This window comes from Haplochromis burtoni, unplaced genomic scaffold (genome assembly GCF_018398535.1).
Source record: "Haplochromis burtoni strain Fernald_Lab_line unplaced genomic scaffold, NCSU_Asbu1 Contig_212, whole genome shotgun sequence".
Classification (NCBI taxonomy): domain Eukaryota; kingdom Metazoa; phylum Chordata; class Actinopteri; order Cichliformes; family Cichlidae; genus Haplochromis; species Haplochromis burtoni.
In genome coordinates, this window is record NW_024582573.1 from 910,564 (window position 1) to 936,384 (window position 25,821).

Here is a 25,821-nt window from a genome sequence, read left to right on the forward strand (position 1 = left end):
CAACAAAACTCAGGCCGTGGCTTTAGACAATGCTCATCATTTTGCCCTAAAGGTCTAAAGTGTACTAAGAAAATACCTCCCACACCATTACACCACCACAACCCCGAACCACTGATACAAGATAAGCAACATGAAAGCATGAATCCAGCCTATGTCAAATTCTGACCCTACCATCAGTGTCGTGGCAGAAATCAAGACTCATGAGACCAAGCAAACTTTTTCCATCTCCTTATGTCCAATTTTGATGAGCCCATGTGAAATGCAGCTTTAGTTTCCAGTTCTTAGCTGACAGAAATGTTACCCAGGGTGGTCTGCTACTGAAGCCCATCTGCTTCAAAGGTTTAGAGATGCTCTACTGCTTGCCTTGGTTCTATCAGCTCAAAGTAGCCTGGTTGATCTTGAGTTAACAAGGTATTATTGATAGGGATTACAAAGAAAGTGCATATTTCTCCTATACTGGCGTCTCCCCTCTTCTTCTCTTGGCTCCCTGTTAAATTCAGAATTGAATTCAAAATCCTTCTGCTCACATATTAGGACTTGACTTATGAGGCCCCATCTTATCCTAAAAATCTCATCGTACCGTATCACCCCAATAGAGCACTTCGCTCTCAGACTGCTGGCTTACTTGTGCTTCCTGAGGGGATTTAAAAGTAAAATGAGAAGCAGCTTTCAGGCTCCTCTTCTGTGGAACCAGTTCCCAGTTTGGATTCAGGAGACAGACACCCTCTCTACTTTTAAGATTAGGCTCAAAACTTTCAATTCTGATAAAGCTTAAAGTTATGGCTCGATCGGATTACCCCGAGTCCTCACTTCGTTACACACCATTAGGCCTTGGCTGCTGGGAGCTTCTCATGATGCCCTGAGTGTTTCATCTTCACTCAACGATCGCTTCAGATTGCTGTCCCACCCTGACTCTGGAGGTCGGTTCCTGCCTTCCTAAATGGGAGTTTTTCCTTCCCACTGTCGCCAAGTTCTTGCTCTTACGGGATCACCTGATTGTTGGGATTTCTTTCTATAATTATGAATGGGGATTATGCACCATATAAATAAATAAAACTGAACTGAATTAAACGGCTGTACCCAAAATAAGTTTTGCTCGATTAACGTTTGACTTTCATTTAACTGATTGGGGGAAAAAAGATCTGCCTTCAAAAACCAGGTATATGAGGTGTAGTCTTAAATATGAAAAAAGGAGTAAACTGAAATTAGAATTTTTGAAATGATTATCCTTTTAACCGTAGGCGGTAAGTAATGAGATACTAGCATGCTGTGAGGAGTGTAAACACTGTGAGGACTGGGCCATTCATTTCATTTTTGAAAAGCAAAGTAAAAAATAACCTCTACCCTTCTTCATTTGTACATTTTGGAGAAAAAAAATAAACAACTATTAAACAATAAAAATATCAATCTTTATTCTTTGAGATAGCATATCAAAGATAAACCTTGATCTATAATACCATGACAAATTACACAAGAACTATACAACGGTAAACAGTGTAACCCAATAACTTTCTCTTGATAAACAATAGTTTTGTTTTTCTTCTCTTTACTCTTAAGTAATGAAAATATCTTTGACTTCAATTATACTGTTGACTCTCTTTTGGAAATTAGAATGGTATATTTAGATGTAGTCTCTATAAAATATCCCATGAGCTTTTAAAAATACTTTTTTCCCCCCCAAAGAATATAATCACGTGATGTATATCATATGATATGACAGGCAACATTTAGAGGTATCATTTCAGGCTTTTAGGTACAAATTGTCCCTCGCAGTTGTGGCAGAACATCTGCCGCTGATGAAATGATGTAAGCTTGCAATGTAAAAGTCACCGTCTTCCCATTATTTGTTGGCATGACTGATTGTAAATAATAAAATTCAATGTACAAAATGATCAATTCTTGGAAAGTTACTGGTTGCCAGGTACGGTAAAGTCTCACAAACAGCGTACAAAATACTGCATGATACAAAAAACCCAAACATATTCTAAATCTAAATTATCATCACTGGTTAAGACCTGCAACAAACCGGAAGCCAACAGCTGGAATCAACGATGAATTAAAGTGATTACATTAAACGCACACATAAATACCTATTGATAAAATCAGATCTATACTGTATACTGTATGTGCTTCTCTTTAGAAAAGAAAATGGACTTTTATTTGGTCAGAAAAAAAAAAGGACAAAACGGCTGCATGGGATAACAGTTGCACCCCCATCTTACACAATAAAATTAGAACATTAGCAATTAAAATACAACAGTACAAGAGCAATGCAAAATGACTGTATTACACAACATTGGCATTATATGGAAAGAGACAATATTGTTTGGCAAAAAAAAGGGGGGAGGGTTTTAAAAAACATCCTAAAAACACTGGAAAATTACAAGACTCGTTGTTTCCAAAAGCTACTCCACACTGCTACCGCTTGTCTGTTTAATTCTACAATGCGGTGTCAACAATATCTTTACTTTCTCTGTAACACTATAAGCCTAATCTACATATCCCTACTTAACCCTAGCGACTATACAATACTATACACCACAACACAAGTCTTACTGGGTCAGTGGCACTAAGTTAGGTGTAGTTTAGAGCTAATCTACTGGCATCTCAAAAGCTCTACTGTACTCTGCAACATGACATTTCTCCTGCAGCCTTGGCTCGCCAACACTTCTGTCGACCCATAATTTCGATTATCTGTGTGTGTGGATGACTTCTGTGGATTTCTGTAAACAATCCTGAATGTAGATTGGACTTGACAGTTATCATGACGGGAAAACGAACTAAAAGAAAGTAAGAAAGAAAGAGATCACTGTATGATATTGTGGCCCACAGCGAGGATGTGATTTTGCTTTCAACTGTAATGATGTAAAAAGATGAGAAAACAGCTCCATGGATGGAAAAATGTCGGAATTTACTCTCCGCTCTGTTTCTTGTAACTTCCTGATAAATTAAAAGATGAAGTTAGGTAGTCCTTCTTGGTAATAAAAATGATCTTCACAGCATGAATGCGTGTGTGTGTGTTTGTGTACATCTGGGCTTGTTTTTGTAAACAGAATATATGCAAGAGAGTGTACGCTTTGTGCCAAGCTGTGTCCTGATATCATAAATTGGCAATTTGGCTCCACATTAGACCCTCTACATCTCGTGGGACAAGGCTTCGTGCTGAGCAGCGACTCCGTTTGGCTGCGGGGTGGCGGGCTGCTCCTCGGGCTGGCCATTGGCCTTTGGCTGAACAGCAGGATGGTCAGGCGGGTTAGAGGTGAAAAGGATGTTGGATTCATTTAACCGGCGAACACGATACGTCTCATAGTGGATGCTGCATGTGATGTCTTTGATGTTCTGCATGTGTGTCCTGAAAACAAGACGAAGAAGAGAGTATTACATCTAATGAGAAAATACCGCAAAGCAAGCTTAACAGGAAATGCCTACAACAGGTATCACTCTATATTTATGGTCATGTGTTGTGGAAACAATCGCATGTATTTGCATACTGTGTGCGAGGAGTCAGTCCTACACTAACAAGCTTAAATGCACAGATTCATTGGAAGAACCTGAGTAGAAATGCCTGCTCTACCACTGTCTAGGGAAGCACTCAAAACATCAAAAGGAATTTCATTGGTATTGATTTCAGTCGGAAATTGAAGCTTTATAGAATCACTCCTGTCTCCAATTCATTTCAGCACATCTAAAAGACAGAGTGAGCTCTGATTTAGCAAAATGGTGAACCTGTAGCTGGGTTTTTATTCAAATCACACTATACCCCTAAAAAACAAAAACATTAAAATAAATGTAGAAGTGTGATGGATGCTCACCTGATTAGGAGATCTCGGAGATAAGCAAACTCACAGTGTGCAATGTTCTCAACTGCAAAGAGAGAAAGAGCAAATCGCTGAGACTAAATTCACAAAAAAATCCCAAATCCTTTCCAATCCTGCTTTCTTGCAATTCCTTAAAAAGGTCACAAGATGGCAGTGCTGTTCACAATCCAGTTGAAGGGCGTCCTCTAACATGACATCTACAGCAATTTTCTTAAGCCATGATAACTCCCTCCTCCACTTTCCAGCAATTTAACACATCAGAGCTCTTCACTGTATTGGAGAACTTTAAGTAAGACGTTTTAACAAATTCCCTATGACAAGCTTGTGGTGCCTTTAGTAGGCCTAACATGTTTGAATTATAGATTATGTCTAGTGAAAATGAAGTAAAGGAGGCTACTACTTAAGTAAAGCTTTGAAATCCAGGGCAGGAAATTTAATTCTCTTTGAAAGTGGGAGAGTGGAATAACTGCTGGGCCTGTGAGCGCTGATTAACGGCATCAAGGGAACAAGATACCAACTTGTAACGAGCTGAACTGCTGGTGTCTAGACGCTCTACTCCTCAACTAGCAGTGAGGAGCTGTTATATCAATCGATATGTATGTCTAATATACCCGTTACCAACACAGCTCCTGAAAATAAACAGTATTTTCGGTGCTTGTGATAGTATAGAGACTTAGTCCTCCTCTGAGGCCTAATTTATGATGATGGTGCCGGCATGTCCGGGAGCTTTCTCTCCCTTTCTTTTCCCTGTTCCCGCTCTCTTACTACTTGGCTTAACCAGAACTGAGCCACTGTTCTCTTAGCCAGACAAGACTGCATTTGTCCTGAAATTCTTGTACTCTATCTCCCTCACCTTGCGGTTCTACAGAACTCATTTGTAAGCTTTCGTATGAGTAGACTGGACATCTTCAGAATGTAAAATTGAAAGGTTAAAAGTCCAAAGTACCATGTTTTGAGGAGGAAGAAAAGTCTGCATGCACCTCTGAATATAAAGCAGGTTTATACACTAGAAGTACAAACTCAAACCTGAAAGTATTGGGATACCGTGCGACATGTACATTAAAAACAGAATGCAATGATTGCAATTTCATAAACCTATATTGTATTTATCATAAAACATTTAATGTTTAAACTAAGAAAATGTACCACTAAGGTCCAAACTCAGGTCAGTTTGAATTTGATGGCAACATGTTTCATAAAAGATGAGGAAGTGCTGTGTTTACAGCTGTAAACATCTGGGAGCTGAGAAGAGCAGCTGCTGGACTTTTGGGGGAGGAATGTTGTCCCATTTTAGTCTGATAAATGATTATAGCTGCTCAACAGTCTTGGGTTGTCTTTGTCATATTTTTGCTTTATGATGTTTTGGTGAAAGGTCTGGATTGCAGGCAGGCTAGTTCAGCACCCAGACTCTTCTACTACAGAACCAGTGCTTACAATAGATCCAGTATGTGATTTAGCATCGTCTTGCTGAAATATCCGAGGTCTTCCCTGAAAAAGAGGTCATCTCAGTGAAGCGTATGTTGCTCTAGACCCTGTATTTACTTTGCAGCACTGATGATGCCATTCATGATGTGCAAGCTGCCAATTCCACAGCCACTAATGCACCCCGACACCATCAGAGATGCAGGCTTTTGAACTGAGAGCTGATGAACAAGCCAGATGGGCCCTCTGTTTTCGTCTGGAGCACATGGTGTTTTCAAAAAATAATTTCAACTTTTGATCCGTCTGACCACCGAACGGTTTCCCACTTTGCCTCACTTTGCCTCACTCCATTTTAAGTGATTTAAATATTCAAAGTCATTGCAATTATTATTCATTAATAATTTATATCCACCGTTCTGAAATGATTCTACAATGTATAGACAGCTTTTTGCAGGTTGAACCCATCCATCCATTTTTTTATACCCAGTCATGTTACTGACCCGATGCCAGTTGATCTCAGTTAATCTAAAATGTTCCTCCAGCTGTTTCCTCTTAGTACAACTTACTTTTCCAGCCTTTTGTTGCTCCGTCCATACTTTTTTCTTCAGTTGCTACCATCACATTCAAAATGAGCATGAGTCTCTCAGTTTAAACATTTGATATGTTTTCTATATGCTATTGAATAAAATACAGGTTTACAAATCACTGCATTTTGTTTATTTGCATTTGAATCCTTATCTTTGAAATCATTTTTTATTTTTATCCCAGTGTTTTCTGCTCGAAGCGTCACGCCAAGTCTTGCATGCTACCATACTGTTTAGATACTTGTGTGATTGAAATGCTCTTGTTTATCTGAACATTTGTCGTGTTTCAGACAGTATTTCAAGGTCATATTTCATAGTGAACACTGGGCGTTTCCCCAGCTACACTGAATCACAAAACAAACATAGTCTGAGTCATTTACATTTATCATTTACATGATATTAAATAGCTTGAGGGGTTTTTTGGTGAATGATTTATACATTACAATGCATTTATAGGACAGCAAATGAACTAGATGCTCTGCAAGGACTGTGCTGAAGGGTGTCCTTAGCAGGAGACACTATTAAACAGTGATAGGTCCCTGCTGAGCTATCCTTCAGTTGGCTTTTTGTCTTTTTGCTACGTGTCCAGAGAGATGTCCTCGCTCTTTCTCCATCTCTACACACACACTTGCACAATTGTGAGTAATGCAAGTACAGTTACTTGCTAAGAACCTCTTTGGCACTGTGAGCGTGCAGCACAGGCCAACAAATGTAAACCACATCACAGAAGTTATTGCATGCAAGTGTGTCTGTGAGACAGTGTGCGTGTGTTTTATGTTTCTTCCTGTAATCTCAGAGGACATAGAAAGTGTCTGCAAATCTTTTCCTCCTGTCTCCTACGTCTCCCAAGTTACAGACTCAGAGAAACTTATATAAACAAGTATTCAAACAGCAGATGGTTAAACTAGCTGGCCACGTTTTCAAGCAGCAGTCTCTAACTTTCCACATGCTGAGAGTTCACCAAAATCAGTCTGCTGGTTTTGCTGGTCATTTTGCCACCACAAATACCAGCATGAGCAAGGTGAGACAACTCAACTGTAGTTAGTAACTGTAGCATGCATGCTGCTGTATTATTTATTGGGTCAAGTCAGATGGCTTTGGCACTGTCGTCTGGACAGGTGCGACCCAGTCATGAGTACAGGAAATGGGCCGTTTTAACGTTTGACCAGATGGACATTATAACATTATTAGGCCAAGCCAAGTATTTTTTTAACTGCTTTGCTGGAGCAATTAGTGGCACTGGCAGTGACAGCTACATGTCGACATGGCCGATCTACATCGAGACAGTAAATAAATGATCACATTGTTCTACCTTGTTATTCATTTTCTATTATCTGGCAGGGAAACTAACCAGCTGTGGTGTTTTATTTGCAAGTGTGTATTACCCTCTATGGTGCCCCACTTTGTTTTCCTTCCCAGAATCCTCTTTCCGTTCACCTGGTACTCCTGGTCGCTGCCCACCACAGCAAAAGGGGTCATCTCCTGTTGAGTGCACACATGCAAACATGAAGAGAAAACGCTGAAGTGTTTGCACCGATTCATGTTTTTGACTTGTTGCAATTTCCCCAGTTATCATGGATTTTCCAAAGAAACACATACCGGAGATCAAAAAAGTTGCATCTAACAAAGGCTTACATTACATCCATGCTGTAGCCACAGGATGCTATTCTTTAGGTTTGCTGTTAAAATTCGAAGTGAATGAACACAGCAGTATCAACTTACCCTGATTTTGTCATTGATCATCCTGTCCTCTGCATCCTCATCAAACTCTTTCTGAGGATAAACATCGATCCCATTGGCTCGCAGCTCTTCCCTAATCTATACACAAGTAAAGAATGACACACAAAAACAATAAAGTTAAGATGACAAAAAATGCAAAAAAGTCACACCGGCACATAATATATAAATGAAGATGCTTCAGTCTACGCAGATATAAAAATGTACAAACGGAGAGTGAGACTGTAGCAGTTGTGCACAAACTCACTTGACTGTGTCCTGGAGCATTTTGTCAAACCAGTATAACAGAATATAAGCTAGCTGTTGATACCCGTGACAGAAAGGGGCGGGGACACGCTGGTTAACAACTCTTGAGAAGTCTGACATCCAGACAGAGGTACAGCTCATAAAATCTCCACCCCTCACTTTCAGCATGCTTTTAAAACGACTAAAACTCGGGCACGGGCGCAGGAAAGTTTCTGAGAGAAATGTCCTTTTAATGAATGACTGTTCACTCCCACAATTACTACTCTGACAATTTCCACTTGGTCCTTGATCAAACATTTTTATTGTGCATCCTTAGAAGCTTTCTCAGGGTTACATTAAAGGATGCGAACCAAGTGAAATCCTACAAAAAAGCCACATCAGCGGTGGTTATGTGAACACACATTCATAGTTGAACACACTGAGACCCATCATTTAATAAAAAACAAAACAAAAAAAATTCAGCTTGTTCTGGTTGCATGTTAAGTTGCTGCGGGGATAATGGGAGGGGAAAAAAAACTGGCACGAGAAGCTTTTAGTCAATAATCTTCAGGGTCAAACAGAGCATGTGCAGCCAACCAAAACAATCCAGCTACAAGCCCCGAGGCTTCGACTCTCTGCCAGGGCCTGGCACAGAAACCAGAAAGCAGACTCTGCTTTGTACTTATTGGACTGTGTTACTGGGATAGAGGGGAGACTGGTAGCCAAGACACCCATTGTGCTTCCACCTCTCTAAAATGAATAAAGCTTTTGGGAAGTCTGCATTCTTAAAACAAGGGATGTGACACAGAGAAAAAGATGGAGGAAGGCAGGTGGCCGTCTGCGTCCTGTGGAGTGAAAATAATCCAGCAGAGAAACGCAGCGAGGAAGAGATTCAGCATCACGTAGGGACTCAATCCAGGTGAAGCAGGAATCTGTTTAGCAGGGAAAGCCATGATAAGAAGGTGAGCGGTGTGAGGCTACAGATTGTCAGGTTTACAAGTCAAAGTGTTGACTGTAAAGCCAAATATACCCCCAAATTAAACTCTGTGGATGAAAGCCTGCACAGATTTACAGTGGTTAGCCTGGATGCATTTGCTAAAACGTGCTTAAAAAACTTCAGTGACAATAAAGATTTCTTGCCATTTGCCAAAAATAAAAAATGCCCATCACGTTGCTGAAATAGAGGAAAAGCCAGGAGATCATAAAATTCATTATGTTGTTTAGTTTGGGAACCGTAACTACATGTATAAAAGCTCTGTGGCATTAAAAAAAAAACAGTATGGGACTTAACAATGAAAAAATAAACTCAAGTATCAAAAACGGGCAAATTATCTCAGATTATTTAGAGAAACTGATGAATATTCAGGGTTTACTAAAATGCTAATTTTGAATTCATTTAATTCTAGTCATGTTTTATTGCACAGTGGAGACCTCTTTGAGCTTGGCTGTATTGTATGCTCACCCCATAATTCAGTGGTAGCCAAACGAAGAGCCTGTCTGCTTAGCTGGAAAGTGGGCTTAAATCTCTTGGATTGTTGCTTAGATAAACAGTTCTTAAATATCTGTAATTAATAAGAGCTTAAAATGTTCACAGTTCACAGAGATAATAGAGTATTTCCCAGGATGGATGGAGTGTGAGTTTGCACAGATGGCTTCAGTTTGTGGTTAAGCCTGGCAGCTTCTATACACCAGTGATTAATGATTATTACTGGTTACTGAACACACCTGTGTTCATGAACACACTCTGTCGTCCGATCTACCAACGCAGTGCATTTATTTATCTTAAGCACACTCTGAAGCGCTCCTCCAGGCCAGGTCTCGCACACAGCTAACACGATGCAGTTACCAAGACCCAGCAATGCATGCAAACACACTTCTCTCACCGTCTTTTTAAAGGAGTCCCTCTCCTCCAGGGTGAGCGTGTCGGCCTTGGCAATGACAGGAACGATGTTGACCACCTTACTGAGATGCCTCATAAACTCCACATCCAGAGGCCTAAGACTGGAAGATGAAAAAGACAACAAAATTCAACTTTACTTTAAGTAAAATAATTCATATTTTACACATAAATGCGCAAGGAGGTACTAAATTAAGAGGTCTTACACTATGGAAGGACAAAGCAATTTATACTACAGATAAAAAGACACCAAGATGTAAACCTTGTTTCATTTTTGAGTGAATAGTAATAATAATTTAATTAAAAGTGCAGGAACGTCAGTTTAGGTTTTAGATATTGTATACAGGAATCGCCACATACAGGATTAATCAGTTAGGCAGGTACCTAAATAAAATATTCCAAATGTTTGTTAATAATATGAAATAATCAATAATTCCAGGGGGGGACTCAAACTGTTTCTTTTCAGTAGTTGACTGCACCAAAAATAGCAAACGTGGTTAATTACATGTACTTCACTGCTCCAAACAGGCAACTGGAAGTTCTATTTAAGAACTGACATGACTGTAAGGAAAGAGAACAACCACTAGAGAGCAGTCATGGTCCACTGCAGTCTTTCTGTTCTCCCTGAAACCATGTCACTGTAACACACAGAGGGGCTTTCTCATTTTGACAGGTTCACCATTTTCCCCATTTGTCCTTAATATTCTGCTTTCGCCTAACTCAAAGCCAGTTTAGATAAAAGCATTCCTCCTCACTGGCTTTGTGAATCTTTCACATCTTAACAGTGTGTTTGATTAAAGTTGTTTACGTTTCTCCTTTAGCAGCCTGTAATCGTGCCTAGCGTAGCAATGATTAGGACCGTCAGTGTGCACACTGTTGTTCCATGTTGCCTCCAGTTGCTCCTGCACACAGTTTCCTTTCATGCTGTCTGCTCTGCCCTCCAATTAACCTCAGCCAGCCTGGTTCAAAGACCCAGAGGCAGCTGGAGGGAGGAAGGATGCCAGGCAAGTTCTCCAGAGCAACTGACAGACATGTCACCATCAAAATGGGATGAGCTTGTGCTACACAGAGACAGGACAAGAGAAACAGAGCAGCAGAGGTAAAGAGAGAGGAGCGATGCAGAATAAGCGAGGCATCAAATGCTCAGGGGGCAAAATGTCACGTGAAATAAATACGCAGACAGGAAGGATATCCCCCCCTCCAAAAAAAGAAAAACTGTGGCTCACGATCCATGTGTGTCAGTGCATAAATAAACTGGGGCTATATGTACATGTGTGCAGCATCACATGCATGACAGAGCATACATGCACACTTTCAGATGTACACATGCACTCTTACCGCAACATATGCAGCATGGACAGTCTTTATAAATTAAACATGGATGCATGCACAGATGTACAACTGTATGTCTGTGCATGCATGAATAAATCCTTCTGTCTAGCTGGTCGAAGAACATAGCAGTGACGTTTAAATGAACTGAGAATGGTTAGCTCGGTGGTCAAATGAAATGAGGAGAAAACAACCAACCACACTGCGAGCAGCACTCCCCTCCCACCATTTCAGCAACGGGTCAGAAAACCAGCTCTGAGTTGACGAGAGCCAAAGTGGAGTCTTTGTTTTCTTGTGTCAACATGAAAATAATGTGCCTGATGCTGCCATTATCGGAAATGGCTTCTTTAATGCCAAGGCTATGTCTTGCTTCACTGAGCGGTGCTCTTCGATCCGAAACCACAGTAGCAACCGAAATGCACATCTCCAACGATAGAGGCTTATGAAAGCTCAATCTGTCGTCATTTTGCTTCCTGTCATTCTTGGTCACATGGCGCAGGCATCCAGAAGCCTTTGGCATTGTGTCTGGGTAATTGGTAACAGGCCTCATCTAAAAAACCTTCAGCTAACATTACTGTGAGAATTTAAAATGAGAAAATAAGCAAGCAGAGCATAATAGGGTAAGCGTTTTGTGATTCTTTCAGGGACTTATGTTCTTATTTTATTTGTGAATCACTTCTACTAAGTTAAAAAAAAAAACAACAACTGCAAAGATCTGCCGTAGGTTTGCAAGTATCCTTATATGTACGTATGAAACTACCAAACAGGAACTCTCTACCACGTGCCATACCCCAACGGTAGCCCCAGCAGATGTCTCCTTTATTCTTGCATACAACTCTCTGGATAGCTGTAAGGAAGATCACTTCCTGACAGATGTTTATAACTTTTGATTAAGAAAAAAGGTGTGAATTTTTTGCAAAGCGGGCACCTCTGCTTATGAGCAGTATCTGACCTGCAGCAATACTATGATTACAAAGATGACGCTGGAGGATTTAGGCACTAAGAGAAGCAATGCACAGTCACAATAGAAGAGGGTGGACTGAACTCTGCAGCTGTAAGCACAATTATCCACAAACACATTCAGGGTATCCACATATGCGCACCCGTGCAAGTTTCAGCATGCCCACTGCCCACTTGAGTCCACTCCCTGCGCCCCGCTTTACATGAACAAGGGTACACACGAACACACACTCGCTGAAGCAACAGCTGTGGTGACATGAGCAGATGATGAGGGGGTCTGTCAAACTGTGGGGCTCGCACATGTCATCCCTCGATCCTTGAAAAACATTTAAGTGGACAACTGTTGAGTTATTGGTGCACAGAAATATGCGACTGGGTTGGATCTGCGGTAAGAAAGCCAGTTAATGGGTGTTTACAGTTGGTGCGCATTAAAGCTTTGAGTGTTTTAATTCACATATGTACAATATTTTAAAGCCAAGGTGGCTTTATCAATCACACACACTCAAGAGACAGTATCTTTCTTGCTCCTGAGGTAACACAAGGACACTAGCATTAGTTGCTAAATGAGACACCTGCACTCTTTTGGTCCACACTTTGGTATGTTAGAATCATTCACACCATTTTGTTTCTGCTTTAGCCTCCAACCACGTCTTTTGCACATTTGGCGGCTCAGTGAAACACGCTCGTCTCCGACCACTGTCGCACTGGATTTCATCATCAAGTTTCCGTCAACTGCTCGATATCACATCTCTCTATTCAGTCACAGACGATAAAGCCGAGAGATATTTAAGAGAGAGACGGCTCAGAATGAAAGGAATACAGCGGAAGCTGCAGAGTTCAGTTTCTTTGTGAAATGTGACCCTTCGAGTGACTCTTACGTGTCTTTGAGGAGAGAACGAGTTCCACATGTGGTCATTAGAGAGTGAGATGAAAAAGACCAGGAAAGCGATGTGGTTAAAGAGCTAGAAAGAGACAATAGGTCGGGGGAGGTCCCCTGAAGACCCTCTGTAGTTGTGGTGAGAAAAAAGGAGTAGGAGCTTGTATCATTTTAATACAGGCTCTTACCAGTGGCCAGTGGGAGGTATGAAGTATATGCAGCAGTGCACCCTGGAGTCTGGGATCCTTTTCTTCCTGTTAATGTTGATTTCCTCTTGCAGGTAGGATTCATACTGGTCATTGATGAACTTCATGATGGGTTGCCAGCTGTAACAAAGAAAATTAAGGAAAGAAACTATCACCTCAAAACCTCTTGTAAACAGTTACTCTGCTACAGTGACTCCTTTTGTTCTGCAACATTAACTTATAAGCTCCAAAGAAATTTGTAAAGACAAAACTACGGATTTTTTTTTTCCTTTTCAGTGATATAGCGATATTATAACATGCAGCATTGCCTCCAGGGAGGCAAATGTTCCTGTAATGCTAAAGACACTTTTAAGACATTATAACTTCTAATTAAATCATGCATATTTTACTTACACAAAAACTGAATCACATTTCCTCAACACTTAAATTATAAAATAATAACATGAAATCCACCGTCTTGATTAAACAAAATAAAATGGAAAAAGTGTTTTAAAAAAAAAAAACAGAAAGAAATTGAGTTTCAGCTTTGAGACAAATTGAATAAGTACAGGAAGTGATTGTAGGCAGGTAGATCAAGTCTGGGCTCACCAGTTTTCATTGTTGATTTGATCCCCAAAGCCAGGAGTGTCAATAACTGTTAGCTTCATCCGAACGCCTTTCTCTTCAACATCTACAGAAAGAAAAAGTGATTCGTGTAATTTAGGACACTTCACTTTTGCCAGAACGATGCACCGTTTATATATTTATAATGACAGATTAGACAGAAAGCCCATATTTCATATTATTAATGCAATATGTGCTGCATCAGGTGGTAGGCTACAAAACACGGCATACCGTGACTGACGGACTTGATCTCGACTGTCTTGGGGATCCTCTCCTCCACGTTGGGCTGCACAGACTTACGGCTCACCTTGGATTTGAACAGCGTGTTCATCAGAGTGGACTTTCCCAGGCCGCTTTGCCCTGATCCGAAAAACGAACAGACGAACATGCAACATTTAGTAAAAGTAGGAAAACAACCATCTTAGGCAGTCACAAGGGAAATCCCTCTGAAGACAAAAGCACAATTCAGCTTCTCTTTTTTAAAACCTCAGAGTGGGGAAAACTACATCTTACAACAGGACCTTACGCTCTTCTGCATGGGTTGTGTGGTGGGTGTGTAGTTGCATTGGGAGCCTCGTTATAGCCCCCAGAAGAGCCACCTTTGGACGCCACAGTATTGTACAGACCACACACAGAGATGCAGACATACACAAGATACATCACCCACTAGGGGCTGAATCCTCTTACGTTGTGTCTCCAGTATTATATAATTCTACTGAATATGGTCTTAGTGAGATAGGATGGGTGGAAACTAAGTAGAAAGTGCATATATACTTATTATACAATATTATAGTGTCATTTCTCTTACTTAATTAAAAAAGGTCCACTGCTGTTGATACCATGAATAAAAATGCAATTTCCCCTTCCACAGTGTATACTTATCATACTTGTCAATACATTACATTTAGTATTTATTAATCAGTGCAAGAGTTATACTCCGACATCTAATAGCCTCAAAAAATGTGCACCTGCATAGTGTGGTATCCAGAGTCGTTCGGCTACGTTTCTTTTTTTGACTTCCAAATGAATTTAAAATTTAGTCAATCTGCTCATTTCCACTTCTACATTTTTACTCTAAAGACTGAGGTAGATTTGCATAATTCACAGTTGCTGTAGCTCCCTTTCCTGTAGCTCAACTTTACTCTGACTGGCTCAAGCATTAGCAGTATGCCTGACGACCTCATTATTTAAAACCATGACAAGCACGATTGTCAAATAGTAAATATGTCGAACTTGTGGACAGAGGATGCCAACATGGCGAGTCTATGAAGTTAAAGGTGACTTACAGCAATACTGTGATGCTATTCATTGCTTGTTTAGCCAATGGAAACATCGACTAAACAAATGCGTGCTTGTGCTGAAACAACAACGAGTTGGTTTCCTTTGACTGGACGAAAATAATACAAGGTGGAAGCGAAAATCTTGATTTGATACTAGCATCATTTTGAAACATTAGGAGTAACCGGATAAACGGGTCACTGCACACAGACCCACTCTGTGTGCCATGTCCAACATTTCCTGTCCTAAATGTAGACTCTGTGGGTATCTGATAGGGCATATGGAGAGTCGCCAAGCTGCCAGGCCCTCTGTGACCCCTCTTGGTGGCCTTTACCGCCTCTCTCTCACCTTACATAAACACACTGCCTCTTTAGCACACACTTCACATGCAGTCTGCCCTGCTGTATGCATTCACCCACAAGCACATGGTCACATTTTCTTTCCTTCTTCTACTGACATACACACTTAGACACATTGGCCAGGACTAGGTAGCTGAGGGGAGAAATTAGGGTCAAATGCATTCCCTGAATACCACAAGACCACAAGGGACAAGACCAACACCAGTTAACCTTTTACATTTCAACTAACCACTCAAATAGCAAATCTGTTAGCCAGCAGGAACTTTATTAGAATGGGAATACATTATCTCTTAACGTTAACTAAAAGAAATCTAACAAATCTAACTACAGAAAAAAACAACAACAACAAAACAGTAGTAATCTGACTACACACGGTAGCCAGATTCCTACTGTGTTTCATGGCCTTGAGCAAGAGCTGAAGACAGTCTCACAATTATCACCAAAATGATGCACACCCTGCTGTCAAAACAGTCAGAACCCAACGGCAGGCCAGCACTGAACGGAAAGTAAGAAGTAGATGCCAATCATGTGCTAGGTGTTTGCTAACACATTGCCCGAGGAACTTGACACGTTGCTATAGTGATGTACTTTAAAGCTCCCTTTGGCAATCAAGATGCCTCGTGCCGGTTGAAACTTGCCTTTTCTCTTCCTAGTGAGCGTTATTTAACAGCGATAGACTTTATCAGTTAATTTTCATTTATCCTTGATGCATTTGGGGCACTGCAAGCAAACATGTCAATGTTGGGTAGAAATCTGCAGTTTTCCTGCAACAACACAAATGTGTAAGCAGGGATGCAAATCTCACAGAGATTGAAACACGCTGCTGTTTCACTCGGGAGCTTTTTGTGTTTACTCAGAAAATAAACGCTCGGTGAGTCATGTTCCACCATCATGCTCTCAATATAAATCTGACACTTTCACTTCACACTCAATACAATAAACAGTAACTATGCAGCAGCCCTCATTTGCCATGCTATGATCCATTTCCATGAAGCTGCACTGACATGCCACCTTACAGCGTGTACTAAACATAGCCCCGAAGAGCCTCAAATCAGAGTTTTACAGTTACTTCCAACAGGCCAGTACCAACAAACAAAACAGATAAAATCTCTGATTGTTATGTAGCTTGATAACATTCCTTTGTTTATAAGCAACATTAGCATAGGTCTGTGTCTCTTGTATGCATGCATGCATGCACACAGGTGCAGGATTGGATAGATGTACTGACACTTTGATGGTGAGGCTTAACTGGAGGTGCGTAGCTGCTTTCTGAGGACGTGAAGTCTCACACGGAGTGTGTGCTTCAGCTTGTCAGAGTAATCGCCATCATTATAGCAATTACTCAGCCTGACAGCCTAAGTTTATCCTCTCAAGTGAGAGTGTTTGTCTGATAAACTGTGGACACTCAAAAAGAGAGCTTGTTGAGGAAGTCGCCACGTTAGCTGACTGTTACCAAAACAAGGGAAGTAGAACCACACTATCAAACACGCACGGTTCGTCCTGCCTTTGCTCTTTACGGCAGCCTCGTAATAGATATAAAAAGCGATTTTCTGAATCGACAGCAAGCAAACCAAGCATGTCCTCTTTTAACTGGCAATATGTGTGCTCCTGATGTGTGTTGCGTCTCAGTTAAATGCTGACTCATGTGTTACTTGAACCACAACTCTTCTTTCGTTGCTTTGTTCTGCATTTTGAGTTGTTGCTGCACAAACTGAAAAGTTTTAAATGACTCCCATGTGATTCCCCCCCCTTTTTTTGCTTTGCTGAAATCAGGACTGGGACAATATCTGTTGCAAACACACCACATTTGGGAGCAATTACAGCTTCAAGCCTTCTTGGACACATCTGTGCTAGTTTAAACTGGTTACATAGTTATATTCAAATCCAACATGAAGGCATAATAAACATTAAAGTGTGAGGTCAGACTAGATGGGAGGAAAACATTTAGAATTAGGCCTTTACATCATTCCACAGATTTGTACGAAAGCGACCACCTTTACTCACTGTAATTATCTTTTTTATATGCCATAATTTAGCATCTTTAGCATCCCCCGCTCCTCCATTTAATTTGACAGGACAAGGTTGGAGTCAACAGCACAGGTTTTCACTGGGTAATGTTGTGTGTCTTACTCACCCACAACCATGACATTGAACTCAAAGCCTTGTTTCATGGCCTTCCTCCTCATTTGCTCCAGGATGGCATCGATGCCCACATAGCTGGTGTCGCTGATCGGGGTCTTCTCCCCCTTAGCTTGAGGTTGGGGCTTGGTGGCTTCAGACATGTTGCTATGGCTCAGATTGACCTCTGACCCTAAGGGACACAAAGAGGGGGACAAATTAGTGTATTTTGTTGGTGTTTATCCCCAAAGCTTGATGTTTGAGCACATTAGTTTATGAAGTTAACGTTTAAATTTAGTACATTTGAACAAGCAACATAAATTCAAGTGAAACCTTATTAACTGCAGTGAACACCAAGTTAGGAGTGCAAATCATACACGATACTCATCTGAGAGGCTGACTTCCTGTGTGAAACAGGATACCAGACTCAAAATTCATAGCACCAACCCCCTTTTACAAGTCACTGTGTAAATGAGACATTATAGAAGAACAAGAAACTTTCCAGCAACTACCTCACGCTAGCAACCCAGTGCACAAAAGCTGTTGACTTTTTCAAAAAATAATGATGTGGAAGTTGGAGCCACAGTCAAACAATGCAGCTGTGTTTTGCAGTAAAGATAAACTAATAAGGAAGACAAAAGAAACAGACCTCGGTGGAAGAAGCGACCAAATATAAATCACAGCTTACCTCACTTTAAGGCGGATCAATTGAAGGCGAAGGCTGTGTGCCAAAGCACTGCTGCAACAGGCAAAATAAAAAAAACAGTTCAACCCTACCAACTGTACTAGTATGTGCTTGCATCAACAGCAAGACTCACTCCTATGGTAGGAGGAGACATCATTTCCTGTACTGTGACAGCGTGTGGCGATGCCTGCGTGAGGTCTGCAGTCAAAGACACTACAAACCACAGACGTGTACCTGAAACTGAATCTGTTACAGCCATCCTGGATTTATCTTTATATGAGGCACGCTAAAACAACAGCTTGTCCATAAAGTGCTTTCTGCAGCATCACGCCTTTTAACGCTGTAAATATAAATGAAGCAGTTATGACAATGAACTTTCTGATACTGCTCCCTGCTCAGAGTTTCTCTCTTCCTGGGTATGGGTAAGACAAAAACATTTTTTTGTGAGCGTTTTGTTTTTATATTGATACCATGCTGGTTGTTTACAGGCACAGAAAACAGAGATTTACCCACAGAGGCTGAAAGTCAAAGACTCACAAGATTGTGGGTGTCCACTCTCAAGTGGACACCATTAGTCAGCACAAGCCTGAAAACCACAGACTTTTCTACTTTACAAGTCATGCATGCTTCCCTTAGCCAAGATTAGAAAAACAGTGCACACATGTTCACCGATACCCAGTTATTTTAATAGATATAACACAAAAAGTAGGTAAACTACATGCATGACGAGAAGGTAGGAAGTTAAATAAGAGTTTTCAAACAGGAATGGCTGCAGTGCTATCAGACTACCTTGACAACTTTCCTTTTGGTTAAACCTTACAGTTAGGGTTGGCCCTTAACCACCATAACCTTAGTTATGCTGCTATAGGCTCAGGCTGCTGGGGGACGTCCCATTCTCCACTCACTTTTGTCGACTCCCCGCGCATTCATGCGTCACTAATGCATGTCATTACCATCTGTCTACATTGTCCCATAGTTTGTGTTGTTTCCTGTTCATGGTGTCTCTGTGTCATCTTTTTTTCTACGTTCCTCCACTTAGCAACCAACTGACCGGTGTAGCAGACGGCTGCCCCTTCCTGAGCCTGCTGCAGGTTTCTTCCTGTTAAAACTGAGTTCTTCCACCCCACCGTCTCCAAGTTCTTGCTCATTGGGGAGCATTTGACCATCACTGGTTCTGTCTCAAAGATGGGGTCTTCAATTTATAATACAAAGCACCCTGAGAAGCTTGTGTGAGCTTGTGCGACATACATAAACCTGAACTGAACTGAATGTCTACTAACATAACATATAATTTCAACTTTCTACACACTTGCATAATACTGAGTACGTCTGAAATCAATGACCGCTTCTTCTCTGAGCGAGACAAAGAGCCACAATTTTGGACCACGAGTAAGGTTATTGCACCTTCAGCAGTCTCTGTGGTATCCATCAGACCTCTGACTTTCAGACTCTGATGGCCAAATGTTTAGTGGACGAACTACCCATGTGGCTTGGCTAAAATTCAACAAATCAATCATCAGGCAATAAGTGATCACTAAACAATGCATTTCTCTTGAGAAATCACTCAACTGAAATTAAAATGCTATTTCTTTTTCAATTCTATGGGGGGGAAAATCCATCCACCACAACAATTCAGGAGTTTAACCCATGCTGTGATGTAAACCTCCTGGCAATACTGCACAGTGTGATCATTTCGAGCAGCACAGCGGTCCTCAGGAAACCCAACACATAACTGCTGTCTGTTGGACATGATACAATAAGGTTTTTGGATTGGTATTTCTTTAGCCTGTGTTTCAGAATATTTGTACAGGTTTACAAATTGTTGTTTGGCTAACTATGCACAATGACATCAAACGTGAATGCAACAGTAGCTTCTTGAATGACAGAATGAAAGATCGCTTTAATGACGATATCCAGAGCATTTGCCAAACTGCCTTCTGGTCACCCTGACCATGCCAGCCCCAGACCACCTACTACGTTATAAGTCTGCTTTCTAATAATGGACAGCCACCAGCTAGGTGGGGCAAACAAGCCAGGGTACTGAAATCCTGCAAAAACAGACAAATGTGTGATACACGTAGGGAAAAAGGAGAACAAGTATCAATACCAGGAAAGTGCCTGAAAGCTCTCTGCTGTCAAGCATACTGAAACTGTTTTTAAAGTCACTTCTCCTTTTCCAAGGAGAACCAAGAACTTTCATTTTTAATCTCTGAGCTAACCCACAGCTAATTGATTAATATAATTAATCGCTGAGCTATACATTAACTGACCACTAGCGGGCATCTACTTTACTAAGAATTATTTGTGGTCTTCACGTACATAAGAGCCAATTCTGCTAAAACCATTTCTTCATCAGATCTTGATTATAATATTGTAAAGTTCCACAAGAAAAGCACCAATAACGCTTGCTAGTGGCAGAACATATTAATCGCCAAACCTCATTCATAAATGAACAGAAACAAAGGCTGTGACTCAGATCATGATTTGGCTGCCACAGCCGTTGAATAAAGACTGCTTCTACATGAGAGAGACTCAGCAGAGTCATCATAATGGAACAACATATCAAACTGTGAGATGCAAGCAATTGATGGCAAAGTGCAGTGGACTACAACGATGCATCAAGGAGCCTCAGCGAGCACCTATACCGATAAAGCACACTACATTTATTTTACCGCCCTTGAAACTTCCTTCAAATGAAAACAGCTTTATTAATCTGCAAAAATATTCTGTCTTAAGATCACTTTGAAGAGGACAAAAGAAGAAAAAAAAAAAACCACTAGACAGAGGATGTTTTGCCTCGTAATATGAAAAAGCAGCACTTTGGGATTAACTGATTTCAGAGCTTTGTTTAATGAATGGAGAGGAGTTCAAGTCTTTTCCCTGCATGAATGGATAGATCCCATCAAAGAGATTACTCCAATCTCTTGTTAGTTATTTTCAAATGAGGGCACTTTATGGGAAGCTGACGTTCATTTGTACTCAAGATGGCATCTTGCTGTTTTGTTCTTGCTCTTTAGAAGTCGACACAGTTTTCCACACAAACATATTTTATGTTGTCTTAATGGCAAAATGTGTCTTTATTTAATAGGAGTTGCATGCTACAAAATAATTGCTCTATTAAAACGAGTTTCAGTTGTGCACGTTTTCTAAAAGATTTCCTGTTTGTCACAGAGGGCCTCACAGCAGACAAACCACAGCATTTACATCCGCACTGAAACGGTTTGTACAGCTTAAAGGCATACACCAGCAAACTGTACTCATGAGGATCAATTAATTTGCCACAAGAAATATCACTTAGCACTTGTACAGTATCCTCCATTTCTCTGAATTTAACCTTGTCAAGTCTGTGAAAGTAATCCCGAGGTTGTTAGACACGTCATCGGGGATATTTTAGCCTTACAGAGTTTTGTACATGCAGATACTGCAAAGGATATTTAGGCCTTATCTTATACAAATGTACCACTGAATAAACCGACTATTGTTTAATGAACCATTATTTCTTATCATTTTCCATAGCGATCCCATTTGAAACCTAATGTAATAGAAATGGACTGACATGTAGATCGTGCTTTTCCAGCCTGAAACGACAAGTCATATTTAACCATACATTCCTAAAGTGCTTTGGTCTATAGACTTCTTTTGCCTTAAATCGACAACCAAGTTAGAGTCAATGACTGACTTAACGTGCATGTCTATGAGCTGGTGCAGGACATGGAGGAAGCCCATGCAATTACAGAGACAGCTTGCAAACTTTGTACATAAAGGCCCGTAGCGATCAGGACAGTGAAATCTGAAAACCTCTTAGATTTAGGTGACAGTGCTACAGAACATCTCAGTTTAAAATAGATAATTATCTGCATCTACTATATGAAAAAGCTTTCACAAAGCCTGCAATAAACCGTCTCTGACTTAAATTTATTTCATACAAAAATATGAACTATTCTGGGAGAACCAAGTTGTTGAATTTCATGCAGTTGCCCTTTGACACATGTAGCACACGGCTGCTGATAGTTTGCCTTAGCTGGGTGGTTTAGGTGAAGGTGCATTATCAAGGACGCGTGACAACCCCTCGCTCACTGGTAATTAACTGGAAAGTTATCTGCCCTATTCTTACATGGCCCCATATGGGCATTACTCAGACTTCGTACCAGTCAGGGGGCAGATTAAAGACATTTTAATCTCCATCAGGTAATGTCCTCAGAGGACTGCGGAGGGAGTGAAAGTGAGGAGAGCTCAACATCCACGACTCACAGAACAGAAATGATTGCCGTTTATCTTCAACACCAGCAGTTTTTTGTAGACAAAAACACAGAACGGCTTTCAGGCAGCAATTCTTATATCGTAAGAGTAGAAAGATAGACAACTTTGAGATTTCAAAACTTGCATACAGCTGACAGATCAAAAAGCGCAATCCTGGACACCAAACCCACTGCATTGTAATATAACCTTCCTGGAAAACTAACACACAGTATTACTCTTCAGTCAGATATAATACTCTGTTTGGCTGTAACAGAGAATCCCCTTCCCATTCCACATTCACACATAACTCAACACTCCCTCCCAAGCCCTTCATTAAAATCCCATCAGGCATATCATATCCAACTCTACATTTAATATTCACCAAGTGAAACTTGAACATGCCTTCCCAAGAAACAAAGCCTTTATTGTCTTCTCGAAAAGCCTCCTCAAACCAAAGAAATTCAGTTTCCATCGATCCGCGGACGCCACATCACCACTTTTCAGCCCTGCTTTAAATTACATGAAAGTTTTTCTCTGTTATTGTTCGACTACAGCCAAGACCCTGACAATGCTGCAGAGGGAAAAGGAAGCAGGAGGTGAAGGAGAGATAGAAGAAATGAGTAAAATGAATCAGTGCGTGTTCAGCATGTAATTAGCGCAAATGAGCCAAACTGTTTAAACGCTGTGGTCGATGACTGACACTTTGAAATTTGTGCATTTTGAGGATTTTACAGCACCCCCCTAAAGACTTACTGTGAGGCTTTTTAGCCTTTATTTTTGAGATGACAGTAGAGTAGACAGGAAAGAAAACAAAGAGTGGGGGTTGGGGAGAGAGCAGCAAATGGTCAAGATGCACTCAAACCTGGGCCCCGGCAAAAGCAATATGCTGCTTAACCCAGTATCTGAGGATTTTACAGCTGGACATAACTTTCTTTTTTTCTGGATTCAAACAGTTCATCAGATAAATGGTTTAAAGTGCATGCAACTACAAAGCTACAAAAGTTTCTAGCCTCATAGAAAGGAAAGACAGAATTATGAAAAACTTTTTGCTAGTATCCTCTGAAGCGAGAGAGTATTTAACTTTGTTGCACTGAGGCTCATCAGAATGCCAAAATAACCAAGGACATGGTCTGCAAATTACTCGTGGCTAGAATTCCTACATATATTGCATTGGTTGAATTTTTGTTTACATGCAGCAATGTTAATAAGCAGCATCTCTGTTATAATAAAATACAAACACAAGACTTGGTTTATGTCTTGGACTCACTTGAGTTTTTAAAAATCTACTGAACTTTACATTTTCAGATCTTGATTACCTCCCTGAAAGTTACTTGTTAAAGAGTCAGATTCTTTACTCTAAGTGAAGCGTTTAATGTCTGTTGACGAAAAAGAAAAATTCTCTGGGAAATCTTGATTAGCTCTTATACTTAAATCACTGATAAGGCCACTTTCATTCAATTAATCTTAATAATGAGGGTAAATGTGCATCACAGTTTGAGATTCTCCTTTTTCTTCCTGTGTTCAAAAGCTCTCCAGTCCCTCCTGAGGGGAGGTGAACCCCGGTTAAAAGGAAGATCAGGTTTGTTGTCGCACTCACACAGCTTTTTAACATCATCTGCTTTCTGAATGCTCTGTTATGTTTTTAAAAGTCATGGTTCCCATGAGTCAAATCCCCTGATCCTTTCCTTTCCCATGTGTGTGTGTTTGTGTTTTTCTGTTGCTGTCCTCATCCCTTCCTCTCTTCTTAAACCAGAAATGACATTTCCAGAGGTGGCGTCTCGCTCTCGAGAGGAAAAGATCGTTAAATTTTATGCCAGCTGCTGTCTAGAGTTCAATAGATAGACCAGAGAGAAGAAGGAAGCCACAAGAGTACACAGTAATAGAAGTGTGGGGTTAATATACGCACAATTTAGCATCCTCTAATAATTTAATGGAATGTTTCTATGCCAAATATCAGTTAAAGAATTTAAAAAGATTTTCATCTTCAGGCAAAATTGCATTAAAACCCAGTGCTACTCAAAGCTGCTGTTTTTTTTTTAACCATTTTCACCAATAGTTGCAATATCAGACAAAAGTATCCTATAGAAACTGTGACACAGACAAAATAACGCAATTAAAAAAACAAAACAAAAAGAGCATACAATATTGCACTTACACTTCAAATATATGCCTATATTAGCATCAACTCCTGCTACAAGGGCGTACAACATTGTCTTCAAAGAAATGAGATAAGACTGAATCACCTAAATCACACAAGCATGAACGAATTCTTGTGAAGGACTCCAGTCATAATGATCCCATACGCCAAACACAGGTCTGAAGTTTAAACACACAAAAGCTATAAAGTCGACTAGTCTAAATAACACGACTGCGTATCGTGTGAGAATGCTACGAATTCTTCTCCACAGCACTAGCTCACATTTCCTTTTTCCGTCAAGGTCTATTTCCAAGTGGTGTTTGTATCATCTTATCCATATTGTAAACGCTCAATCCACAAGTCCTTCTTAAATCCTCATGAAAGCCTATGACAGGTTTTGCCTGGTGAAGCTGACTTGTATGTCAAGCGTATGTGCGCCTTTAGCAGCACAGGCCCCTAGCTTAAGCCTTCCCTGTGTTCTGTTTGATGGAGATAACATGATGACATGTTTACAGAAGGCAGTGACAGAGCGAGGCTGACAGCTCAAAGTTGGAAGGGTAGTGGAGCTCACTGGGCTCTCATGTGTATCCCTGACAGAGGAAATCCCTCAAACATAATCCCCCCCAATCTGTAAGTTCAAACCACAGGAACACAATGATTAAAAAGGGACCTATTATCCTTTGCATTCTAGTAGACTAGCTTTGCATGATTCTTATTTCAAAATAATCTTTATTTATCTGCTGGGCCTTTTTGCAGCCCCTCAGTTCACACTGAAACAAGCTGTTTTAGCTCTTTTGCCTACACTTTCTTCTAATTAACTGAAGGTTTCAAAAGCAAGTCTGAGAGGCTGCTGTATAATGTCTCAGTTGCATAATAATGATCCAGGAGTAGAAAAAAAATTGGGGGGGAAACCCCTAACAGATCCACTTTTAAAGGTTCTCCTTTCTCCGTAAAATGGTGTGATTTTGTGAGGTCAGTCAAGGAAAGAGCTGACACAAACTGAAATAAGAACTCAAGAAAAGGTCTGGAAAAGGCTACTGGCCCACTTCATCGTTCAGTCTTGTAACATGACAGCCCACTGAGAACGCAGCCGCTGTCCCGGTGTGGAGCAAAAGCAGATGGTGTTGATATGCTTGTCACTCGTAAACGTCTGTTAAGACCTTTAGCAAAATACCTCACAAAGATTGAAAGAGTGAGAGTGGATGACCAGAGAAAGCTGTAAATGGAGGACCCTTTAGGTGAAGGGCGAGTCAAGAAAAGAAAAAAGGAAAAGAAACATGAGCCAAATGAAACAATCAGTGACAAGCTGAAAAACAATATGAGAATACAAAGCCCAGCGCAGCAGGG

General features: G+C 40.7%; 1 protein-coding gene across 8 annotated transcripts in view; it reads right to left on the reverse strand.

Annotated features, from left to right (window-relative positions):
* Positions 1-1,387: 1,387 nt before the first annotated feature.
* The window catches only part of LOC102291050 (septin-9), a 71,867-nt gene continuing 47,433 nt past the window's right edge, over positions 1,388-25,821 (reverse strand). For 6 of the 8 annotated variants that reach the window (XM_005936457.3, XM_005936458.3, XM_005936456.2 and 3 more), the window contains 9 exons: positions 17,430-17,606; positions 13,890-14,018; positions 13,644-13,725; positions 13,038-13,175; positions 9,670-9,787; positions 7,547-7,642; positions 7,210-7,306; positions 3,813-3,864; positions 1,388-3,352 (listed from right to left, as the gene is read on the reverse strand). In XM_005936457.3, coding sequence (XP_005936519.1) covers positions 3,136-3,352; positions 3,813-3,864; positions 7,210-7,306; positions 7,547-7,642; positions 9,670-9,787; positions 13,038-13,175; positions 13,644-13,725; positions 13,890-14,018; positions 17,430-17,606 — 1,106 coding nt within the window. In that variant the 3' untranslated portion in view covers positions 1,388-3,135. Of the gene's footprint in view, positions 3,353-3,812; positions 3,865-7,209; positions 7,307-7,546; positions 7,643-9,669; positions 9,788-13,037; positions 13,176-13,643; positions 13,726-13,889; positions 14,019-17,429; positions 17,607-18,101; positions 19,347-25,821 lie in introns of those variants that run through there. The other 2 variants (XM_014338132.2, XM_014338131.2) reach the window with 2 other exon arrangements.